Below are 24,543 nucleotides of genomic sequence, written 5' to 3'. Positions count from 1 at the left end.
GTTTAATTTAGTTAAGATTTCAGGTGTTTGTCTAATTAGGAAGGATAGGGAGAATTAGGACGGTGTCATTCGTTGCAACTCTTTATGGCCTACTCACAATTTTTCTCGATTTTCTCTGTTCGATTTCACTCGAAAGTTATATCGAATCTTCTGATTTGCCTTATTTCTTCATTTTTGGGGGGGGGGGGTAACGTCAACTTGTGACAATATATCGCAACAAATGCGTCACTGTTCGGTGTACAAGGCAAACTGAAATCAGTTCCGAAATAAACTGATATTTAACACTTCAAATCAAGGTGCAAAAATTATTCAGGAATATTAATATCGGAAACTAGTAACTATTTTTACTTTTGATATACTACATTGATAAATTTAGTCAGTTATGAAAATTACGGTAAGCAAAGAAGTTACCTCAAAAATGGAACTCTAACTCATGAACGGAATTTTTTAACACGAAATGTTTAGCATATTATCATTTATGATTTAAATTGATTAACCTGTTTTACTAACATATTGCTACCAATAATATCTATGAAATGCTAAAATCCAATTTATTTTGAACTGGTTTTACACCAAGGAACGACGTATTCCTCACGGCATATTGTCCAGAAGTTGGTGTTGCTAAAACCACCTTAGTTGGGAAGATATATGGAAAATACGACCAACCTCCATCTAACTTTGGGATGAAATAGAACGCGGTGGACCACGGTTATGCCGGTTAGGCTAGAGGAGACGGTGATGATGAGTAATGAATGAAATGGTGGAATGAAGAAAGTGGGAGGAAACGGAAGAACCCCGAGAAAACCCACGCGCACGGTGTTTGTCCACCACAAAGTTCACTTGGCGGGGGCTGGGATCGAACCCGGGCCCCAGGCACCAGAGGTGAACGCTCTACCACTGAGCCACCGCGGCCCCGCGGTGGAACGGAGAATTAGCTGTGAGTAGACCATAAAGAGGTTTATCGGATTACACTTACAACGTTCGAATCCACTGTTCTAATTCTTCTTGCTCTTCTGATAAGATATATAGTTAAATTAATACCTATTATGTTTATGAGGTTGATTGTTTTTAGCATTCCCTAGAACAAACTGTATATAGTTCATTGTAGCTTTTTTCTTTTAATTTCGAGAATTCAGAATACATAGTCTAGACCTGATGCAACAAAGAGAAGAAAACGGAATGTGCAGAGCCTTTAAATTAGGGGATGTGTGATCAGCAAGGCGCGAGTTCTACCATTATGACGGTGGATGAGAGTAACACTACCAAAGCCATCTCGTTTTCCCATCTGTAATACATCTAAGTACTGGCCACACCTAGGACTACTTGACTTCTGTTATCTCTAGAGGCCGAATGTTAGGCAAAATGCCTATTCTTTAATATTAAAGATATGATCAAAAATAACGTTTCGAAGTTTATATGGAAGGGGAGGGACTATAGGTTCATGCTTTTAAGCCAATTTTATTATGCCTATTTCAGCTATTCCTGCCTAAATAATTGCTTTTAGTGCCTCACGTTGCCTATTTTGTACATTTCCTTTAAAATAAGACTTTATTAGGGAAAAATATATAATTTAGTATTCCAAGAAAGGATACTGCCTTCTCCGAGAAATACGTATAAGTGTTGTTTCTAGTGATGACGTAAAACTTTGGACTGTCGTGTGTACTGATAGGTATATAAAATTTTGACTGTTATGTGTAGTGATAAAGTGCTGTACAGAATGTATTTACCGAATATACATGGAATACATGTCAAGCTTCGTTTTTATATATTGTAAAAATCCCCACATTACAGCATGACCACATGTTTACAGACGACACATGCTACTGTTTATAAACAAGAGGACGACACACACACATCAGGAAGACACGAAGATCAACACGATGGCAACCGAAAGAGGACGAGCCACCTGAAGAGGGCCTATAAAAGTGGAGGCAAAGGAGGCATCAGTTGACACTGATCGCTAACCCTTAATAAGCTCTGGAGGTCGCATTCGACGAAGAGGCTCTCTCTTTCCTAAAATCATTGGAGGTTGCCTAAGAACCATAATCTGAAGTCGCTACAAGACATTCCGTTGGCTGCAATGAGCGAAGGGGTTCCCGTACAAAACATCACTTCCTTTATTTCTGGTCATACGGATGATACATCAAACTTCGTAGACGCAAAGACTATTTTGTATTTTTGTAAAATAAATAGGTGAAGGGCTAGAATCCCGGACTATCATTCTCTACCTACACAAATTATTACAATATACAATAAAATAAGATATTAACAAACAGGCATGTTTCTATATTCTTTACAAACAGGTATGTTTCTATATTCTTTGAACATTATCTATGACTTGGATTTATTTTTAATTGTATTGAGTGTTTATCTTCACTATTTCGAGTTACATTTAGTGCCTATGTTACTGCCTAAACATCCGGTCTCTAGTTATCTCATGAGATTCAATAGACTAATACAAGTATGGCGTTGGTTATAAAGCATACAAAAATGACTGGATTGTTAATACAGCCAGAGATATGCGCAGATAATCGAAGTAATGAAAAAGGAGTTGGTATTGTACAAAATAATTTTTGAATTAAGTCGAAGGAGTATATTCTTCTTCTTTTCTTCGTGCGTGTCTACAGGGTGTCTACCGAGTTTCATGTTAAAAATTCCAGTATATTCAATATAACTATCAGCAAAATTCCAGTACCAAATACAATGATTTTTTTAAGTTTTTTAAAGGAATAATCACACTCTTGATGATTTCAGGTTTGCAATTGTTTTACTCTCAAAAGAATATTTTATTTTTAATAAATTTAGTTAGCCTTGATTTTTTCGAAATACAATGATATTTTTAACATTTTTTGAAGGGCCTCCTAACTCCCCTCACAGCTCTCCACTCTACCTATTGCTTTAATATCTAATTACAAAATGTATTCAACTTTTGCTTTGGAAAAATTTACCATCTCAATGAATACAAAATTGTTTCTAACACTATTACAACAATTATTATAAAAAAGTACTGTTGGTAAATTACCCGTTTCATGTTTTTTTTCAGTACGTGGATTACAATTCCAGTGTATTTCCAGTATCAAAATTAAATTCCAGTATAATTCAAGTATTTCCAGTATCAGTAGACGCTCTGGTCTATTAGTGTATCAAAAGTTTTGTAATTTTCTACTCGTATCATACATAACGTTTAACTAACGATTTATGAATCTGCCTCATGAATTATGTTTAGAAAATTTTCTTTTTACCTCCAAAAATAACAGTAATTTAAAGAGTGAGAAAAAAATCAGATTTTCTTATAAAAGAGTACCGACTTTTCTTATAATTCAAAAATCAATATTTCATTAACAATCCTGCAATAGGTATACGCGTAAGTTATTTTCCTGAGAAAAATGGAGAGTTGGTAAGTTATTTCCGAACAATTTTCTCCAAAATGACTCAAGTAATTTTGTTCATATTTCATGAATAAATATTTCATTAACAACAGGGTTCCCACAAGTGAAGTGAAGATCGATTTCCCTGACAAATTCTTGAATATAAATCGGAAGATATGGGGTAAATTCTATCATACACTTTTTAACGGCCTTCTTCATCCCCATAGCCATTCAACACACACTTTTAACATATTTGCATATTTACATATTTGTTATGTTCATTGAGTAACTGTTATTTACATAAAATTTAATATGTAAGTATACAATAATATATGGATGATCCAGCAACTCATACCTTGATATTGCTAATCAAGAATATATTGCCAACTCTCCCGAGCCTAATATTACTAATTCTGAGATAAGTTAATTCTCACATTTACATTTTAATCAGAATTTTGTTTTGCTTTCAGTTCATGGATTTGTTCTATGAGAGCGTCTTGTTCTTATTTGTAACATAATTCCATTTATTTCTTCTTCGCTTCCAATTTCTTAACTTCAACATTTATTTTTCTCCTTTCACCTTTGATTTTACTTTCCTCTGCACTTTGGATTCGTTTCTGTTTAAGGTATTCATCATAGCGTCTCCGAGCTGAACGAACTGAGAGAAGCATTCTTCGACCAAGAATAGATTCCACACCTCCATAGTGCATAATTGCACCATGCACCCGCCTCTGTGCTACTAGAGAATCTTCGATTTGGTTTTCTACAATAAATGTCTTATTGACTGTGAACCCGCCCTCCACCGAGGCATTGCCATGGAATAAAATTAAACATTTTTAAATGCTACAAATCAGAATATTCCTGTTTCTTGGACATTACCTTTGCAAAGAAGTCATCTAACCTGATGCTGCAAATCATCTCTTTGTATTCTCTGAAGTCAACTAAGAGACCCCTGGATTTCAGTACAGAAAGACAAATTGACACTTTGCTTTCTCAGCTACAGAACCAGATATTCTGTTATGCTCATACAGAATTTGTAGGATGCGTTTCATCCTAGTCTGGGCAAGTTCTGGATTGTTCTTTTGTAGCCAGGGATCCAAAGTTGACAGAGGACGTACTAGTTTGTATTTCAGAGGGCTCCTTCCCACAATCTTCTTGATTGTGGCCAGCAAAAAGTTTCGACAGTCAAGCCTGAAAGCTAGTTTATCTGATTCTTTCAGTAGTTTTTCTGCCTTAAAAACCAATGTTCACCTTTCTCATTTCTAGTAAATTTTCATTTGTAGTCAAATCGTCCAATCCAAAGCAAGAAGTTTCACTGCACTGCCAGCAGGTTTGATAATGCTTTGTTTGACAAAAAACCATTAGATTCCTTAAGAGAGAGAGAGGGAAGTTCTGAGTACAAGAAACAAACAAATCGCTCAAGACTTTGGAATTTCCTTTTAAATGGTTCACATTCTGCTATGACTGTTTGAAGAAACATAGTTTATACTTCATGAATTGTCTTGCACATTTACGTTCCCTGACTTTCCATGACATTTTACGCAAAATACGTGATTTCCCTGATTTTCCAGAATGTGAGAATCCTGAACAACCTTATAACGTGACGCAAATAATTTATTATGAAAAAATTTATGAGCGTTAGTTTACTTTTGTAATTTTTTTTCTTTCTTTCTTCCCGGACAATTTTCTTAAAATGATTCTACCCATTTTTTTAATACAGTAAAAGCTGGCTCAGCGGACCCTTTACTAAACGGAAATATTTCACGCTCCTATAAATTTACTGCGAAAATCTTGTTAAATTCCCTTCATTAAACTGAAACAGTATTACGCGGACAACACAAATCATAATAAGCCTCCTAACGGAAAATTTCAAGTTTCAGTGTAGCATTTAGAAACTTTTTAGACGTCCTATGAGAGGTTAAATATATTTTTATTAAAACAGACAGTGATGTGCAAACCGAAGCATATACGACAGATATACATGCTTTTAAATGATAATTATATGGGAAGTCTGAAAGGAGAAGAGGATGTGGAGGAAAAAGAGAAATAAGGCACTGAAGAAGAGTATACGCTAAAGACTTATCAAAATTCTGTCAAAAGTTTAAAGGAACTGCAACATTTGTCTTACGTCCAAATGACACTGATATGCTTAGTGTGGTTTCTCAAACTAACGCCCTTCTGTGAAGTTTAGCAGACAAGCAGCGATATGTACAGAAAACCTTCCTTGACTATTGAAAAAAAGTTAACATATGTACAGTATTTTTTCTGCTTATTGTAAGTTTTGCATGTATTAATTCGCAGTAGAAATAAATAGACTAAGACAGTACATCATCTCACTGTATTCCACTAGTCAGTATGTCTATTATATGTTTTTTTTCTGCTGCATAGGTCTACTATTTTTGTTAGCCGGAAGCCTATCATTAACGGAAATTTTTGTGAGTCCCGCTCGATTATGCTAAAGACAGGTTAAATCTACAAGGCCTGCTTTACTCTTGGAGGTAAATACTTTCCAAATAATTTTCTCAAAAACAGTTCACGTGATTTTGTTCACATTTCGTAACTCAATATTTAATTAAGTACCCTGTAATATAATTAAATTATTTCTCATGAAAAAGACGGTAAAGGAAAGTTTACTCTTGGGGATAAATTTTCTTCAGAATACTTTTTTTTTTTTTTTTTTCAAAACGCCTTTTGTTATTTTATTTTTATTTCATAAATAAATGTCCCAGGAGTAAATTGACCATATGAGTTAATTTTAAAAATGGGGGAGAGAGAATTTAGTGTGATGGTCCGTACCTTCTATTCACCCATGTATTCACGTAGGCTGATTTTGGTCTGTTAAGAAAACTAGTGGTATACAGAGATGAATACTCGTACAAATTTTGCCATGGATCAATGACGTGCAAAGCATTAGATGAAGAGTGAATTTATATACTTTTTAAAAGCATTACATTCAGAGCAGTCTTTTGTAATTACAAGTAACACAGTTTTATTCATGTGAACCATTTCAAAGACAAAAAAGTTATTATCAAGATATTACAAATATGAGGTATACATGCCACCTGATACACCAGGAGCTTTTTCTATACGACAATGTATCTAAAATATATTTAAATACACTCATACTTAAAAACCACATACAAAAGTAAAGAATTCCCTGTCATTGCCAATGACTAATACTGAACAAATGGAAATTCAAGTACGCAGACAAAAAGAACTGATACTTGCGTGCTGAACTCGTGATTTTACTGTAAGAATAACTAAATGAAAACAATATAAAAATTAAATAAAAAACTACGTGACCAGTTTGGGAACAATTTTCTTTCTAAAGACTTCTACAAATAATTCTGTTACTCACTGTAAGGAACACTTTGATCATTATTACGATAAACTAATTATTACGAGCAGATTATAGAGCTTCTTAAAAATATGTACGCATATATATATGTGCAACAAATCGTGGGTGCATGGATGTTCGGTTTTCATTCATATAATTTCTTTCTCTTTTTCACTAGTACATAAAGGTATGAAAATGGCTTCAGTTACATTGAAAATGACGGCTGTAATTTCTCTTTCTTTCTATAAATATATATATATATATATATATATATATATATATATATATATATATATATATATATATATATACAGGGTGATTATAAAGGTTCATCGGGTTTTATAGTAAAAGATGTTGAAAACTATTAATACCATACGTTTGTGCTAATGGTGAAACTAAAGAACACATGTAAAAGTTTAATTTCTCATATTCATAATCTTGACTTATAGTGACACAGGTAGCACACAAGCCGTTTAAAAAATGGCGTCTATGCAGCAGAGAGCATCCTGTGTTTTGTAACATGAGAAGTGATTTTTCCGTTGCTACTGTACAGCATGCATTCTGTAGACAGGTAAAGACACTGGCTGCCTGTGTAAAAGGTAAAATCATATAACGTCCAAATGTTTCTGATGAAACACTGGGACGCGTGTGGCGCGAACTAGACTACCGCGTAGATGTATGTCATAAATGAAATCTTTCAGGTTAACGTCCCACGTTTACGGTCTTTAGAGTAAGGCAGACAATGATTAAGACAAATGAATGTGATGGAATGAGGAAGTGGAAGAAAACGGGAGTACTCCGAAAAAAACACTGATACGATGCCCACTACGAGTTTTCTTGGCCGGAGATCAAACCAGAGACCCCGCGCCAGAAGTAAGCACTCTACACTGAGCCACAGTGCCCCACAGATGTATGTGGTGTGACAAAAGGAAGCCACATCGAACATTTGCAATAGCAGGTATGAAACTTGGAACGTTTCTGTATATCTTCAAGTATCATTCCTCATTGTATGTGTTATAGATGTTTTAATACTTAAATACTGTATAACTGTTTCAAACCCGATGAATCATTCATAATCATATGCATACATGTATTTTGTATGCGTGTTTCCCAATCTGTTTTGCCTATCGGTAACTTCTATGCAATGCAGATTGAAAGTTATGTCCAATACAAAGCGAACATTTAAACCTGGAGGGGCATAAGCTTGAGTGTGTTTCATGCCATCTTGAGTTTGAATTTTATATACGGGCAATGCACAAATGTATATCACACGTTTTTTCTATCAATAATTAGGAATGAATAAATCAGAGTATTTGTTTTGAAAAATGTATTCTTAATTGATCGATTCGTCCCACAATTACTGGTAACATATAGGGGCATGTATGCGTTTTTGCTGGCAACTAAACATGATGAAATATTGTTGCGCACCAATAGCAGTATGTTCTTGCAAGAAGAATAGCAATTAGTGAAATGGGACGTATATATAACATTAGAGGACCATTATACGTTTACTACCACCATTATAACGCTTACTATCATTAGATTAACTGAGTGCAGAAACATTTATCATTACGAAGGTCACTCTCACAGATACCCAAGAATCGAAAGCTTCCAGGTTGGGAAACACTAGAATGGAAGATAAAATAACTTCACTCGGAAGTCTATAGTGACATATATATATTTGAAGTTGAAGAGTTGCACTCTTGATTGGGATAGTTGACTATTGTTGCGTCCAAGGTTCTCAATAGTATAGAAATACAAAACAATCTTATCGAGTTTGAATGTACACTATTATTCTCACATTGTCGTAATTTTGTCCTGGAACTGAATAGGATTAACTGAGGAAATAAAAGTACTCAAATCAACCATCAACATTTAAACCATTGTCACACGTCAGTCAATATGCTCAAGGCACTAAGCAGTTCGTAGTTTCCTCATATATTTATTACTGAATTCTATTTTAAGAGGAAACATTCCACCCAAGAATATAGGATTATGCGTCAAAATGTCAATTTTTTTTACATAAAAAATGTAATGATACCTTGAATATTCCTCACAAAATAGGATCGGGTTGAAAAGACCTTTATACGATTCCTTCAAATAAAACATTGACTGTATTGACATTACTGATATTTCCATATTTGAGATCATGGCGTCACTAGAAGCTGTTTCCCATTATATTATATGAGGGTTATGGGAAGGGTACTCGTGAAAAAATGTTGAAAAAGGAATAGTTCCGTTCATTTCATTCTCCACACTACTGACGAACTTACATCTGTAGAGCTAAATGTGGATGTAAAATACGGCTGCGCAGCAAATGATACGCATTCTCTCTTAGCAAGGGTACTTTTATCCTAAATCCAGTATTTAGCGACACATCACCTGGGGAACCTCACTCTACTATTTATGGAGAGGAATCATCTTTGTTCGAATGCTTCACGAAGAGAATTTTGTTTTTCTTTTTAGAAATTTTTCGAATGATATCGCCTATCTCAACGTCGACTTAATATATTTTAAGTAAACTGGAGTATCTAACTGCCAGGGAAACGTTTCTGCTGTCGCTGTATTTTATTTACACCCTACATATCATAAAATTCATGAGTTGCTTCTGGCTACCAATAAACAGATGACTGTACTGACATAATAATGTGCGAGTTGTAATGCTCTTGATGTGAACTAATGAAATAAATCTCCAACACATCACTACAACAATTTGCATGTGATACACTTTGACATAAGCCCCGTTTTATCATCTACGACTTCATCTGGTCCTAGACTGCTGTCATACCGCTGAAGGAAGCTATTTCTTGACCAACTTCAATCTGGAGGCGTGTGGACAACAGAAGAACAATTATCATTAACATTTATATTTATAATACAGAACATTACTGTACTTGGAAGTTTCGGTCAATGTTTTATTTGAAGCAATCTTATATTTTAAAAATAGAACTCATAATAAATTTAAGTAGAACTTAGAGACAGTTTTCAATAAGAACTTACATCTATCTCAAATACATCTCATTGAGAAATTATCATGATTATTTTAATGCAACCTCATTACTGCTAACTGACTACAGCTAACGTTTAAACGGAATTCCTAGGTACTCATAACTTCGTTAACACAGCTGGTCACGAGTCTTGGACAAACAGTGTAGAATAAACAGCAATTTCACGAAAATACTTACGATGTTTGAGATTTCAATATATTAACACTTTTGGTTTTCCATCCATAACTTATTTTACACAATTCTGATATTTCAAAAGAATTTACTGCTCTCATTTTTAGAGTACTATCTGTTCTCTTATTTCTTTTCAAATTTTTGTTGAAATAATATTATGATTGCTCATGTCAATAAATTTTAAAATTATAATTTGTGAACAGTTATGATGTTCATATTAACAGTTGAGCTTTGAAGAAGAAAGCTCTAAGATGATTTTCAATCGAAGAAGTTAAATAAAATAAACTGTGGACAGAAAACCAACACTTTTCGATTTTACATTCAGTTTGTTTATTTACACGTTCCTCAAAGATATGATTATAGCAATGCTATACTGAAGATAATATGATGTCACTCATTGCATTTCAAAGAAAAATGTTAATGATGTTATTGAAAAAGATTCAATTTTATTTGTACATATGTATATTTGTATCTGTGTTCTGCAGTCCTTGAACTGAATAACCTTTGTTTCTATCCCATCTTACGCTGCTCACAATGTTAGAAGTGTTGAAGAATATTCTATCTAACCATGTTTCGTATTATTGATTACTGCTGAATGTTGTAACATAAAGACACTAGTCCACAACAGAATTTTAACCTGAAGCAATGATGTGGAGTACAGTTGTCAAGCTACTTGTTACATCGAACGTAATCGATTTTATCTATGTTCAGGAAAATTATGCACCACCTTTCTACTAAGAAGGTTTATCTATTACTCCTTCGTGACGTACGAAGTTCCCTTTCTATCTCAAACTGTCGTACATCAGTCCTTTGAAGAAAGTCTTGCCGTTCCAAATACCTGCAAATACAAACACCAGGGTGCTTCAGTTAGTATAATTTCAAATTTTAACCACAAACACAATTACTTTTTCGTGCTATTCACACGACAATAATATATGATCTTCATTGATTAATGATCAATAAGTTTGTCATCACTGAATTAGGTTCTGCGTTCGATTCCCGGTGGGCGTTCAAATCTTTTTGAAGTTGATATGACATCGTGTATGGATAAGTAGGGAAGTTACTTGAATCAAGTAACGAACTATGGATTAAGAAAGTCAAAAGTAATGTATTGTGGGTTGATGCGCTGAACATGCATCACCCACCAGTAGGACCTGAAGTAAAACTAAAATATCATGAAATAAACTCTTTACACAAGAATACTATACAGAGTGAGAAGTGAGTCGAAGTAAGTTCTAAGCTGGATCCGCTAGTTCCTGCACAATATCGCGAAAAGAATTACGTAATATTAAATGTAAATATCACAAGGTACTATGCAATTTTAATACTAATATTAAACAAAATGAGGTCAAAATGCACTATGAATGTTCCTTCAATATCGAAAACGCAAGAAATTATGCAGAAAAGGAACGGAAATCTAAATTCTTTGCAGTGCTATCAGTAATTGCTGCTATAATCATGAAGATAAAGTATTCTCTAAGGCAGCGTTTCTCAATCTTTTTCAACTTGCGACACACTACGGGTGTAACTTCAATTCTCGCGGCACACTCGTAGATATTATTATTATTATTTGTAAATAGAAAATACCGTCGTAATTTTTTTTCTGTGATTACTGACCCCCTTTTCACAGAGAAGAAAGCTCGATCACTAGTATTTTTTCGAAAGCATGCTTATTTTTCATTCTAATTCAAAAATTGAAAACGATTTCAATGAAATATAGCACTCAGGCTTTTAAAAATACACTTTCTTTTCGAAGACTGTATCCAACCTTTCACTAAATAACGAACGAACAAACAAATCTCTTATACTTTTAAAGCAGATGGAGGTAATTTGTATTCGTGTTTGCTTTGTCGAAAGGATAGAATGAGATTTTAAAATTTCAAGTTACGAAATAATCTGTAACAATAAAGAAGCAATAATGGTCATAACAATGATAATAAATACTTTTTTCAACATTAAAAATGTACAGAGAAGTAACACAGTGTGAAACTTATAATTTATTAACATGGTTAATATACGTCACCATTTCTAAAATTAATAAAGTTCTGTTTTCGAAATACAATCTATGTAGTAGTAATGTATGTACAATAATATATTACAATTACAGTATTTTTTTTCCATTGTAGAGGTTCATAGTAATGTGAAATATAAATAGACATTTTTCCTGTCTTGCAATTTGGTTGTTATATAATTAATAATTTTGTTTTAATTTCCTCGCGGCACATCAGCGGCCCATTCGCGGCACACCGGTTGGGAAACGCTGCTTTAAGGTATCGTTTTTCGGCTTTAGGTGCTGATACCTGTATGAAAGATATTTTTATAAAGAAACAAAAATGTCTTGTTTTATAGAAATATGACTACTATGCAGGGATGACTGATCTAAACCAAGGTGGTTTAAACCAGGTAATTAAAAAAAAAAAAAGTTTAAACCAAAAAATAAATATAAAAGCGAAAATGCCACAAATCGTGTGAACTTTATGGTAACGTTTACACACAAACCTAGGAAACATAAACGTAAGTGATTTATTGAAATCAAAAGTATTTTCTGCATATGTATATGAATGAATAGTTCAGAGACAATGTAAACTCAAATGATTCGCATCTTTATTCATTTCTTTTACTGATATACAAATTATGTTGCTGTATCTCAGACTCATTGAACTAACTTGGACTAAATTGAATCTGTACTCTGTAGACTTTTGAAATTGTCCATTTATTTTTATAATGTATATAACTCTGTACAATGTTTTCATTTGTGCAGTTGTGTATCTGTCTGCCCTTCTGAAGAGACACTTAAGTAGTATGCAAGATTAGTACAATGTATTTCTATCAGATGTCCTCCAGACTCGTCGCTTTTATAATCAAGAGGTCTCGGGTTCGAATCCAGGAGGAGGACAATTTCTCTCGATTAAGAATAGGTACCATCTTTTCTTAGTCCCTTATTCAACTGAAGTGGCTGAAATTGACAAGTTCTGGTTTTGACGATGATCAGTAACAGCGAGAAGCGGTTTTTTGCAATCAAACGTTCCAAGAATACATTCCGTCTCCACTCTAATCTCTTTACTAAAATTGTAAGTGGTAAAAATTTACTCCCACTTCCAGTTTCAATATTAACTGAGATAATATTCCATACAAACCAAAGTCTTCACATGGTGTAAACGTGACACCGCTGCTTATTCCTTAAATTGGTTACACGATATATAGGGGACATATGTACAAATTTCGTTGCTGTTTTCTCTTAATTTTACATTAGAAACTAACCTCAGCACATTCTAAGCATTATACTGGTTTCTATTTGTTTTTACAGACATTTTTTCGCGTTTGTCTAAAAAAAATATTTTAGGAATAAAACGGCGACTCGTGTATTTTTCTGTAAAAAAAAAGGCTTTTTTTTTTTTTTTTTTTTTTTTTTACAAAAAGAAAAATCATTTTCTTCTCTTTACACTTTAAGTAGAAATACCTCTAACATATAACGGAAAAGTTGCCGTGCCAAAAATAATTAGGTTCACAATAAATAGTCAGAAAAAAAATCCTGGATGTTCGAAAACTTTCGGGAGGTAGTGTAGGAGCTAACATGCATTTATCTCTGAAACATTTATAGGGAGACTTTACGATTATAATCAACGTAAGTATTCTCCACTCACTGGTAACTACACACACTTGGTTCCTCCGCTAAGCTCTTGTTATGATATTACAATAGCAGAACTGTTTTTTAACGTAAACAGTGAGAGATGAGTTGAAAATTTCCAGTTTTCTAAGGTATACCCACAACTGATCGATAAATTATCTTCCCTTATAATTACAACATAATCCTTCCATTGTCACTAATATTAATTGACTTCTATTTATTCCCCCGTAAATACATCCCTCAGGAATGAATACGTTAATTATATTTCGATTTCGTAACTATTTATAAGGTTGTTGTGCTGTCAAATCACAAAGAGACCATTTCGAATTTCGTATTTCATATACTTTCATTTTTACACACATCTAGATTTCCGCGGTTGCCACATTTATTTTCCTCACTCGAGGTATTAGGGTTGTATTAGATAATCATACCCAAATCAACTTATTAGCTGAACTCCAAGCAGACTCTAAATAACAAAAAGTACAGTCGTTAGTACAGAGCTAATACGACACTAATTGGGTGACTAGCGCTTGATTAAGGAATGCTCTCTGAATACTGTCCTATATGTTTTGTTTGTTTAAGTATCGAGTTCCTTTTCAGCACTGAGGCTATATAAGACGTGGACCTACAGTTTAAAGTGGAATTCAAATCTCTGTAATGCATTTAATGTCATCCCTCTGGAAATCGAGTTTGGTATTTCGTGTACCAAAAGTATACACGCTAGCTACCAGACCTCCAGGGAGAACTTTGTAGACACTACGGAGCTCGAGTCATATGGTTGGTCAGGGTGTCTACTAAAATTCCAAAATGAAATTTCGTGATTTTTTGGTGACCTTTTCTTTACCAAAGCATGTAATTTCATAACATTCTCAAGAGCGATTTTGGATGCGAATTAGGCCGAATTTTCATGAATGCAATAGAAGCGCGCTTTGCTTGTGATTTGGTAGCTTTTAAAGCCGACCATACACATTTTTGGTGGCGAATTTCGACCTTTTATAGAGCAAAATTTTTCAGTCTTTACTTTTATTTGTACAGAAAAAAAGAAAAAAAATCGTGACCCGAAAGCTAAATTTCTTGACTTTCATGACCGACAGACACCCTGTTGGTTGAAAAAGCAAAGTCTTATTACGCAATAACTACTCGTATCATTAGTAAATTTAAATGTTTTAAGATGGTGCTACCTTCACGTACTATAGAATGATACGATAACATCTTTATGAATAATCCTCCAATTTCTTGTATACGAACAGAATTTGAAGTAATATTTTCTCGAACTATGCCGAAGGAAAGAAAAATCCACGTTTTATGTAAAGAACAGAAATAAAGACCAACATACCCATCTCTTCCTTTGTTGAATGTCTGGATTTCATCTTCAATTCCCTCGTCTTTCTTAAATTTATCCCAGTCCAGCTTTGATTTTTCCAACGTACTCAACTTATTCTTCTTCCCCAGCTGGCCTAAAACACTGCTTAGGCCTCCACCTCTTCCTCTGCCCCTCCCAGGGCCAAGAGCTGCTCCTCGCCCTAACACTCCTGGAGCACCTCTTCCACTTTCGCCTCGACCTACAGACTGCTTCTCATTTAATGGCTGGAGAGTGGCTGCTTTTGCTTCTTCTGAACTTGCATCTACTTCCTTCGTCACTCTACGAAAAGCAACACAAAAATGTAATTGGATAGGTCAACATTGAGCTGCAAATTGTTACAGATCGTATAAATGTATAACATTATACTGAAGAACGAAATTCTTCTATACTACACATGTCCTGGTACAGGGCAGCACTATTTATTTATACTTAACTATATGCCTTCACCTATTTTCAAAACGGGTTGCTATTCACTGTTTGCCGACATTGTCAGATATTCTGTCTATTAAAATGTTACAATAGCAATGAAAAGCGACTGAGCTCCAACCTATAACTTTGGCTTTCAAATCTTTCATTTACGGTTATGTGTGATTTCACGTTCAACAGAGACAAACATAACAATTTGAGAATGTGTACTTTAAATAAATTAGTTAAATACATCATTTTTATAAAGTTTATGTTTTAAAATTATTGTTCAAAGCCTTTGTATTTTGATAAGCCTTCTCTAAAATCAATGCACGTGAACTGTGCTGCCATCTTCCGAGTTCTTTTATACTACGTTCATATGTTTGTGGTCAATCCTTTCGACAATGAGATCTCGGAAACTACAGGCTCTAGAAAGATGACGTTTTCACTGATCGATTGCAAATTTCATGTAGATTGTCCAGTTCTAATTGAATTTTTAAAAAACGTGGCCACTATTTTCTTATTACATTTTTACGGGTACATTGGAAGTGTTGAAAAAAAAAAAAAAAACAAGCATCACATCCTACGCATTATACATTCCAACACCACATTGTTGTATATAGGGGTTGTATATGTCTCAAGCGTTTGTTTCATGGCCAAATAATAATGAAAAAGGAAGGATAACCATTTCTCGAGTCTAAGATAAATCTTTATTTTTTGATTGTTTTGCCCAATGAACACCATATATGACTGACTTTATAATTAATTGTATATGTAATGTATTTGCTTATTACATATTGCATGCAAGAATAAAGAAAACACTGGTTATACATGAATTAGAAACTCCAACCGGAAGTAGGCTCAAATCTTGCAAACGGTGCGAGACATTGAGAAAAAATAATCGAACAAATCTCCCCTTTATGATACCCCTTGCCGATTTCTTTTAATCAAGACATCTTTCACTTGTGTCTGTAAAGGGACATGTACATATGTTGTGAGGAATGAGAAGGAGATTTATGCTCATATGCGAATGATGCGCTGTGTAGAAAGCGCAGGTTCAGCTAGTATTAATTAATTCTGCATTGTTATTTCTGTTTAATATTATATATATATATATATATATATATATATATATATAATAAAATCGAAGATGAAGAATTAGGAATTATATTTCTGGGATTTCGCCATCTATGGCCATGTTAGCCCGTCACGTATGAGGAATGATGCCCCTCCGTGATCATACTGCGGGAGGAAAGGGAACGAAGGAAACGACCTGGGACCTGTATGTTAGGTACCATCCTGGCATTTGCCTGGTTTGAATGGGGAAAACACAGGAAAAACTCACTCAGGATGGCTGGCCTAAAAAAAAAAAAGCTTTTACACTTTTTTCGACCGGGAGTCCTCACCGGGAATCGCTCCCACCACAAACGAGAGCGTTGGCGACTACGCTACGCGGGGCCACAAATCGAAGATGAGACTAATCAATAAATATCATTCAGCTGAACAAAATGACATGGAAGACTAAATCTTTATGCGTAGTTTTCTAGAAAATCGAATGTTTATGTAAACCACAAAATTGCTGCTGTACGATAAAAACAACACCTAATGCAACTGATCCTTAAGTACACTCTCGTCAAGTTTTACATTATGACACCACACAGTATGGCTAATGAGAGAAAGGGCAAAATTAATTACGTCAATTTCGAGGGGCTGTCAAAAAGTTCCCGGAATGTAGTTTTGGCATTTCTCATGCAATCATAGTGAATCTTATACTGTACAGTCCTTAGGTATCCTAATTATGAATATGACTTAAGTGTGAACAGGTCAGTTTGCAAGTAGTGTAGCTAAACAGAGGATTCTGTGGTGGTCAATTGGAGCACTGTCGCAGTTCGAACAATGCGCCAACATCTAGTTTTTGTGTAAATTGGGGAATTTGCTTTAGATACCTACTTTGATACCCTCAAGGTCAGTCTACGGTGAAAATGCTTTAAGGAAAACAGCACCGGTACTTGTTTCGCCATCGTGAGAAGACAAAAATGAAATGAAATCTTTAAGTTTTACGTCCCACGGTTATGCCGGTTAGGCTAAAGGAGACGGTGATGATGAGAGAGATGAGTGAAATAGTGGAATGAAGAAAGTGGGAGGAAACGGGAGAACCCCGAGAAAACCCACGAGCACGGTGTTTGTCTACCACAGTTCACTTGGCGGGGGCTAGGATCGAACCCGGAACCCCAAGCACCAGAGGTGAACGCTCTACCACTGAGCCACCGCGCCCCCCTCGTGAGAAGACATCAAAACCGACGCGACGGCTGGACTCCAGAAGATGCCGAAAGAGTCATTTCGTCGGTGTTTCCAGCAATGGCAGGAGCGGTGGAGGAAATATGTGTATTCCGAAAATGTCTATCGATTAAGTAAAGGTATACTTGTATTGTGGTGTGTATGTAATCAAGTTTCAGGAACTCTTTGCCTGACCCTCGTATAAGTCAGATGAAGGATAAAAGGGGAAAAACAAGGAATATTCATGTATGTGCTTTGTCCTATCTGTTGGTAACTCTTGGTACTATTTGACAGTATATGCCATGCATATGTAGATGTCGAAATGTCCATGTAAAAAGGGGCAAAAGATCCGACTACCCTATTCTTTTTTTACGCGGTTTAAAATATAAAAACGCCGTTTTCTCGAAAATGCAGTTTTGTGACATTCCTCCTTTTTTCTCTCTCCTTACCTTTCATATATTAATCGATAGATCACACTGAACTGAACAAAAACGACAGGTTTGGCGTAAATTCTCATGTGTAGTTTTTGGGACAATCTAAACAAAAGAATTATTATGGCGTTAAAGAGTATACCGTTCATTGCCTGACGCAGTTCATAGTGTTTATTCTGCTGTAATAGATTATATTTATGTACTGCATATTAAAAATATATGCATCTTTTATTGTTTGGGTTTTCCTATCGGTGATATAACCAATTCGTGGTCTCTGTTCGGGCGGCCATTTATTTGTAACCGCTCATTGTTCTTCTACCAATAAGTATTCTCCTGGAGACCTGGACTTACCTATGTAAGACGCTGAAGGACCTTTCCAAGAAGAGATTACAAGTTATTTCCAAATCGCTCGTCGGTCTCAATGATGAGATGAGCATTAGGCGCAGAGAGGTTCGGGTGTCTCGTCTCGAAAACCTCACGGACGATCAGACGGTCATCCAGACCATAACGCACACAAATATCATTCACATACACAACGAAAACACAATGGATTAAATAACACTATACTTATTTATTAGAATACTATAAAGGAAAAAAATAACGAAGAGAAATGATTACAGCACTTAACACAGAATATATATAATTATTTCCACTATTAAAATCGCACTTTACATTTCACTATATTGAAGCCCTTTTTATCACTGTGATTTATATATAGGAGGTTATGACTGAGATTTCACTATAAATGCTTTTCTCACACCATCGACGCACTTGGGGGATTAGCACTGGGAAAGGGTCACCGGGGTAATCCCACGTAGTAATCCAGTTGCTGCGCCAAACAATCCTGAAGCGTTAAGATGGGTCTTCAGCGAAATAATTTCCGAAGTGGAATGCTGATGTTGAAGGGCGCGTTTAAAACGTTTTTGGCGCACAAGGTTTATGAACCTGGGACTTGTTGATTGGGGCTAGCCGTAAGAAAACGTCCTTCACCAGCTAATAGCTTGTGCCCCTCAACACAAAGTCATACTTGATCCCTGACGCGACGTGCGTGATGGCTGCACACAATTCCGGAGTCAAACTCCTCGACCGCAAAAGTTCTAGATACGAGCTGCAGTGGCTGACTAAAGAGTGTTGGCAGTTCATTCCAAAAACCACTCAGTTAAAGCACCTGTATGCACATACAAACAGAACACGGAAAATAATTTATGTTAATTTTAGTCCACTCGCCACGATGCACGAGACATTGTGATAACTCGGGCGTGAGAAAGTACAGATAAGGAACTGCAAAATCAATGTGACTGGCGTAACTCTGGTCACTTGAACATCTGGTTAGCTAATATTTCCATAAATGATTAAAGGAAGCACTTAATTCAGTTCCAAATAACTGCAGAATATATACTGTGCATATTAATAAGTCAGAGAGAAACACTGATAAGGTTTGTGGCTCACTGAAATGTTCTCACCAAAAAGCAATGTTTTAAAGATATATATGGAAAAACGATGAAAGACTTTGTCCAGTTGTGTGGGAAAAAAGCAATTCCCATCGAAGAAAGAACTTATTTGCGTCGCAGAATATAGGATAAATCGAAAAAAAATCACTGTCTTTACGAAATATACAGAGCGTCTACAAAAAATACTTCTATAACCTGGTGGCGGTTATAGTGACACCCCTACTACTCGTAACTTGTAAAAACACCTAAAAGGAAATGTGTCAATTTCTGATAACTTAGGGCATCGATTGTAAAAGTACATAATCCGAGAGCTACTGGAAAAGTTTTTGCAAACTACTGCTAACAGTTGCGCTAGTGTTCAGCTACTATACAATTCCAGGGCTTATAGTGGTCTGGTCTCTTGTAAATAGTTGAAAAGTGACCAAAAGCACACGAAAAAGTGACCAAAATCTCATCACACCCCTTTTTTCCTTTGTCAATTTGTCCATCACCTCTCTCTTAGCTTGTTGTTTTGTTTCATCTTTTCTTCTCTACTTCTTCTTTTTGAGCTTCCTTCTTTCTTAGGTTTTCTAAGTATGCTTTGTAGTTACGGTGAGCAGACTTAGCAGATCTAAAAAGATTCTGAGTAAGTGGAACCAGTTCTGGCCTACTTCCGAACTTCTTCATCCCAGACATTATATTAACTTATCATTGAGAGTTCTCAAAGCTATGAAATATTCAAATTCATCACCTACTCTTAAGAACATACAAGAAGCATAACACAAAAGGAACATGATGAACCACACAAACACACACACACACACAACGTTGAGCGGAGTGTTAACTATTACGAGAGAAAACTAAAAGACTATTGTGATAAAAAAAATAGACACAGAAGGGTTTTCAACCCCACCTTGAGAGCTTGTCACCGTCCCACAGCTCATTTTTTTTTTTTTTTTTTTTTTGTGATTTAAAAGAAACATTGAGAAAATAGATTTATTCTGAACTTTATTAACCAACCCTCGTATAGATTCAAATGTTCTAGCAACTCTTTGTCATCGCTTTGGTATGTCTCTTCATCTGTGTTAGTAGACTTCCGTTAGATTTCGTAACCGTATATGGACATACGACGCAGAAACAACGACCCTCTTTGTGAACGCTCTCAGTCCCGAAAGAAACGGGAAAGTCGCAAGAACACTTTACTTCTTGACAGTGCTCAACGCTGATTTGATTATTTAAAATGTCCGCACTTCTTTAGCCAAAGAGTGCGAACTTGTCATTATACGTCATCACCAGAGAGCCCCACACCCAAAAACATGTATATGATAGTGAATTGAACAAAGCATTCAGTCTGCAGGGGACAGTTTGAGGGAGCCTTCATGCTCCCAGTCTACGCGTCGTAGCGCGCCCTCCTCCGAAGAGCAGCGTACTCTGCTGCTTAGAATGTAGCCCGTTCGCTTTGAGTTGTAGCTCGTTTGTGATGAAGAAGGCCTGAACTATCAGTTTAATAATTCATACATTAGTGTTGAAGATTAAACGTAATGGATATTTCGAAAACGTTGTTATATCACTAATCAAGCGAGACATTCTTTATTATTGTGAATGTAAGCGGAACTTCAAAACACGACTTGATTGAGGTCATAAAGCTGACAACACACGCATAGCGTCATCCGGAATAATTAGTGGAGAAGACACGATTGGAACTCATAGTGCATATACTCGAGTGCAAGACATCAAAGACGCAGCATCAACAGGCTAGCCGAAGACACACGTGAGTCTATCAACATTTTAAGCCACCACTTTATTCATTACTAAAGCGAAGCCACCATAGCGTCGTTAGTATTAAATTGTTAATGATGAATATTGAAATATAAAAGCATGTAATACTTGTGCTCTTATAGTAACATTATATTTCTTTTATCGAAAAGTGACGTTATCATTTGTTAATTGTTTAATACTTAATTTTCTTTGTATGTGTAGCTAAACAACAAACTTTACGTTGCTTACATTTTCATCTACCATATTCCCAGTTATTGTAGGTTGAAACTGTAAGCATGGGCAGTGGTCGTTTACGTCATGGCTTAACTGGGAAACATAACTAAGAAAAGGGGGAATATATGAGAAATAAAAGTTGTTCCGAACCACGACGTAAATAACGACACCAAGCTTAAGCGTCCACCAACCATCTACTGTGCTTTAGAAAGAATAAAAGCTGAAGTGAGAATAAAGCTGACTGTTTCACATGTGGCAGCAAGTACTGAAGCTTCCAGAAGAGTAATGAGTAACAAGTTTCTGCCTTTTTCCATTTATTTTTATAATATTTTTTCTTAGAAAACTGCCACTGCAGAACATAAATTACACGAAAAAGTCACTTTACCTCCCCAAAAAGTAACTTTTAGTGACAAATTTGAAAAAGGTAACTTTTAGTTAAAGAAGTGACACGTTATGAGCCCTGCAATTCGGAAAACTTGACCTTTCTATGTTTGAATTATCTTCGTTTAAGCCTATTCATTTAAACTTTTTACAACAATTTGAAGTAGTAGTTTTGTGTGAGAAATTGAAAATTTTCGTGTACACTTTCAGGTATTTTTTTTTAAAAATGATTTCAAATGTACTTAGCATCGAAACAATGCATCAAGCGACTTCATTTGGCTTCTGGCAATGAACACCATTCAAAAAGACTGTATGCAATTCATTTTCCGAATTTCAGTGTAGTGGCACATTTCTCAATGATGAATTTCGTAAAGGTTGTCTATCCTCGTCTGTTGTTGCCAGTTACGTTGATGATGCGGTGATACCGCGAGGTTCAGGCATTTTTTATCATTGACATGAAAGCAATGCATACATGCATATGTCACCTGAACGTACGGAAACTTTCACGCCGCTGGATCCCACACAGCTTGCTCGAAACTCAAAACATGCTCTTGTCAATTGGTGTAGAAAAAACCGATTGAGGCAAACCAAATTTCGTGTGTTAGGAGGTATGATCAAACAATACGATGAATATTTTTATTAGAAACAAAGTAATAAGCTTGCATGGAATTTGCTTTAATCTTCTTTAAAGTACTGTCTTTGGCTAGCAATGCACTTATCCTAACATTGAATCCATGACTGGAAGCATTTCTGGAAGGCTTCTTTTGGAAGGGAATTCAGCTGCTCTGTCGTGGCCATCTCAATGTCAGGAATGGTGTTCAAACGTTTCCCATGAAGCACGGTTTTACTGTTTGGGAAAAAATAGAACTCGCATGGTGCTATATCTGGAGAGCACAGCGAATGCGGATAGACAGGAATATATTTTCGGCCAAAAACTTGCGGATCAATAGCAAGGTGTGGTACGGCGCGTTTTTGTAGTGAAGAAGGAAGCCATTTGCCGATTTAATCGGCGGTTCAAATGCTTTCCATGGACCTATACGAGATGTTTAGTTCTTCGGAAACCTCTCGAATAGTCATTCGCTTGTTTGAAATCATTTGTGTGTCTTTTTGCATGTTTTCATCTGTTTCTGACGTCGAAGGACGTTTCGATCGTTGCTCGTTTTCAACCTACTCCTTGCCGCTTTTGAATCGCTCACACCACTTGTAACAGTCTTCAATGCCATCGCTTCATCGCCATACAATGACACTTCGTAAGCTTCTTTGGCATTTTTGTTTTCAGCTTAGCACAAAACTTATTTTGTTGGCGCGCGACAGACACTCTTAACACGTTCTCACTCTTCTGCATCTGGAAGCCAACTAACATGCCACAACTCGTTCAACCTTGAAAGTGACTGAACCGAAGGTTTAGGCTACCGGGCTTACTAATTAAAATGGATACAACATTGACAGATAGCATTGAGCAACTATATTTTACTCTTCGATTACACCTTGTACATCATTATGGGGGACTAAACTTGGATCTAATGTATTTACGCGAATCTAAGACGCCCTCAAATGTAAGAAGCACCCTTAATTTTTGAAGAAAGGAAAAAAAAAAAAAAAAAACGAATGTAAGGCAAAAATAAAAAAAAATCTACACTGCACTGATTTTAAAAATGAAAATAATAATAATAATAAAAACATGGGAAAACAAATAATGTTATGGTAAATAAAGAAACATTGAACTTACTGCTGGAATTTACGGTATGTGCATCTGCTGGTACCTTTTTTCCTACTGTAATTACGGTACAACACTTGCTTGCGTCAGTTTTATAGCAATTCATTATAAGTATCATACCATATTATACCACTATGTATATTATACCAGTATGTACACACACACACACATACACAAACAAATAATTATTCAGGAATTATTTAAACTTGTTTCTTTTCTTCTGTTTTGCACTCACTCGCAAAAACAACACTGACACGTTACTGCTCATCATCTATTTCCTCATCAGCATCAATATCTTTTCCGATTTTTTCACTTTGGTGGCCAAATACACACAAAATACACATTCTTTACAGAATCGTGACTAACGGAATTAGCAAATTTTGGCAAAACTCCATCTCACTGGTCTAAATTTGCATAACTCAAATCTAAGACGCGTTTTTATTTTAAAGGATAAAAAAGAAAGAAAAAAAATGACAGAAAAATGCGCCTTAGAATCGCGTAAACACGGTATTTATACAAACCCGAAACTAAACACCAATTCACTATTTGAGTGTTTCAAAGTGAGCCGAAACTAACAGAAATTGTTCGATAGGTGCCGCCAAGCAAACGATTATTTGTTTCTTCTTTTATACCGGATATGTGGCAATCACAGCTTTAGAAGATCAAAGTACTGTAAATGCTGAGGGTTCTACAACAGTTTGCTTGCCAGAGATCAGTAAAGTGCGTAAAACAAACTGAAATCGTAGCATCATTCTTCACCACCACAACGCCAGTTTCCACTCAACATTCCAAATTGTTGATGTTTGTTCAGACAAAATGTCGAATGACTGATTACCCTTACTAACCTTACTGAAAACTAAGGACTTCTTTTTGTTCCCACACATGAAAAATAAGATGCGTGGTGAGTCATTTGTGTCGCATGAAGCAGCTGTTGACACAATCGGAACAGTAGTATCTGAGATACTTCAAATATAGAAAGGTCTGATAATGGCAGAACATCAGTGCCACTGTCAATAGTAGTTTGCAGAAACTTTT

The 24,543-nt window shown here is 35.6% G+C and overlaps 1 protein-coding gene across 1 annotated transcript in view; it reads right to left on the bottom strand.

Annotated features, from left to right (window-relative positions):
* Window positions 1-6,278: 6,278 nt before the first annotated feature.
* LOC145675533 (heterochromatin-stabilizing protein CFDP1-like) overlaps window positions 6,279-24,543 on the bottom strand; it is a 67,602-nt gene continuing 49,337 nt past the window's right edge. Inside the window, exons 6-7 of the mRNA XM_081746020.1 lie at window positions 14,849-15,154; window positions 6,279-10,722 (exon numbers count right to left, since the gene is read on the bottom strand). Coding sequence (XP_081602146.1) covers window positions 10,629-10,722; window positions 14,849-15,154 — 400 coding nt within the window. The 3' untranslated portion in view covers window positions 6,279-10,628. The remainder of the gene's footprint in view (window positions 10,723-14,848; window positions 15,155-24,543) is intronic.

The sequence above is a fragment of the Thermobia domestica genome, chromosome 18 (assembly GCF_964235325.1).
Source record: "Thermobia domestica chromosome 18, izTheDome1.hap1.1, whole genome shotgun sequence".
NCBI classification, from domain to species: Eukaryota; Metazoa; Arthropoda; class Insecta; order Zygentoma; family Lepismatidae; genus Thermobia; species Thermobia domestica.
This window is presented reverse-complemented; position numbering and strand designations above follow the sequence as displayed.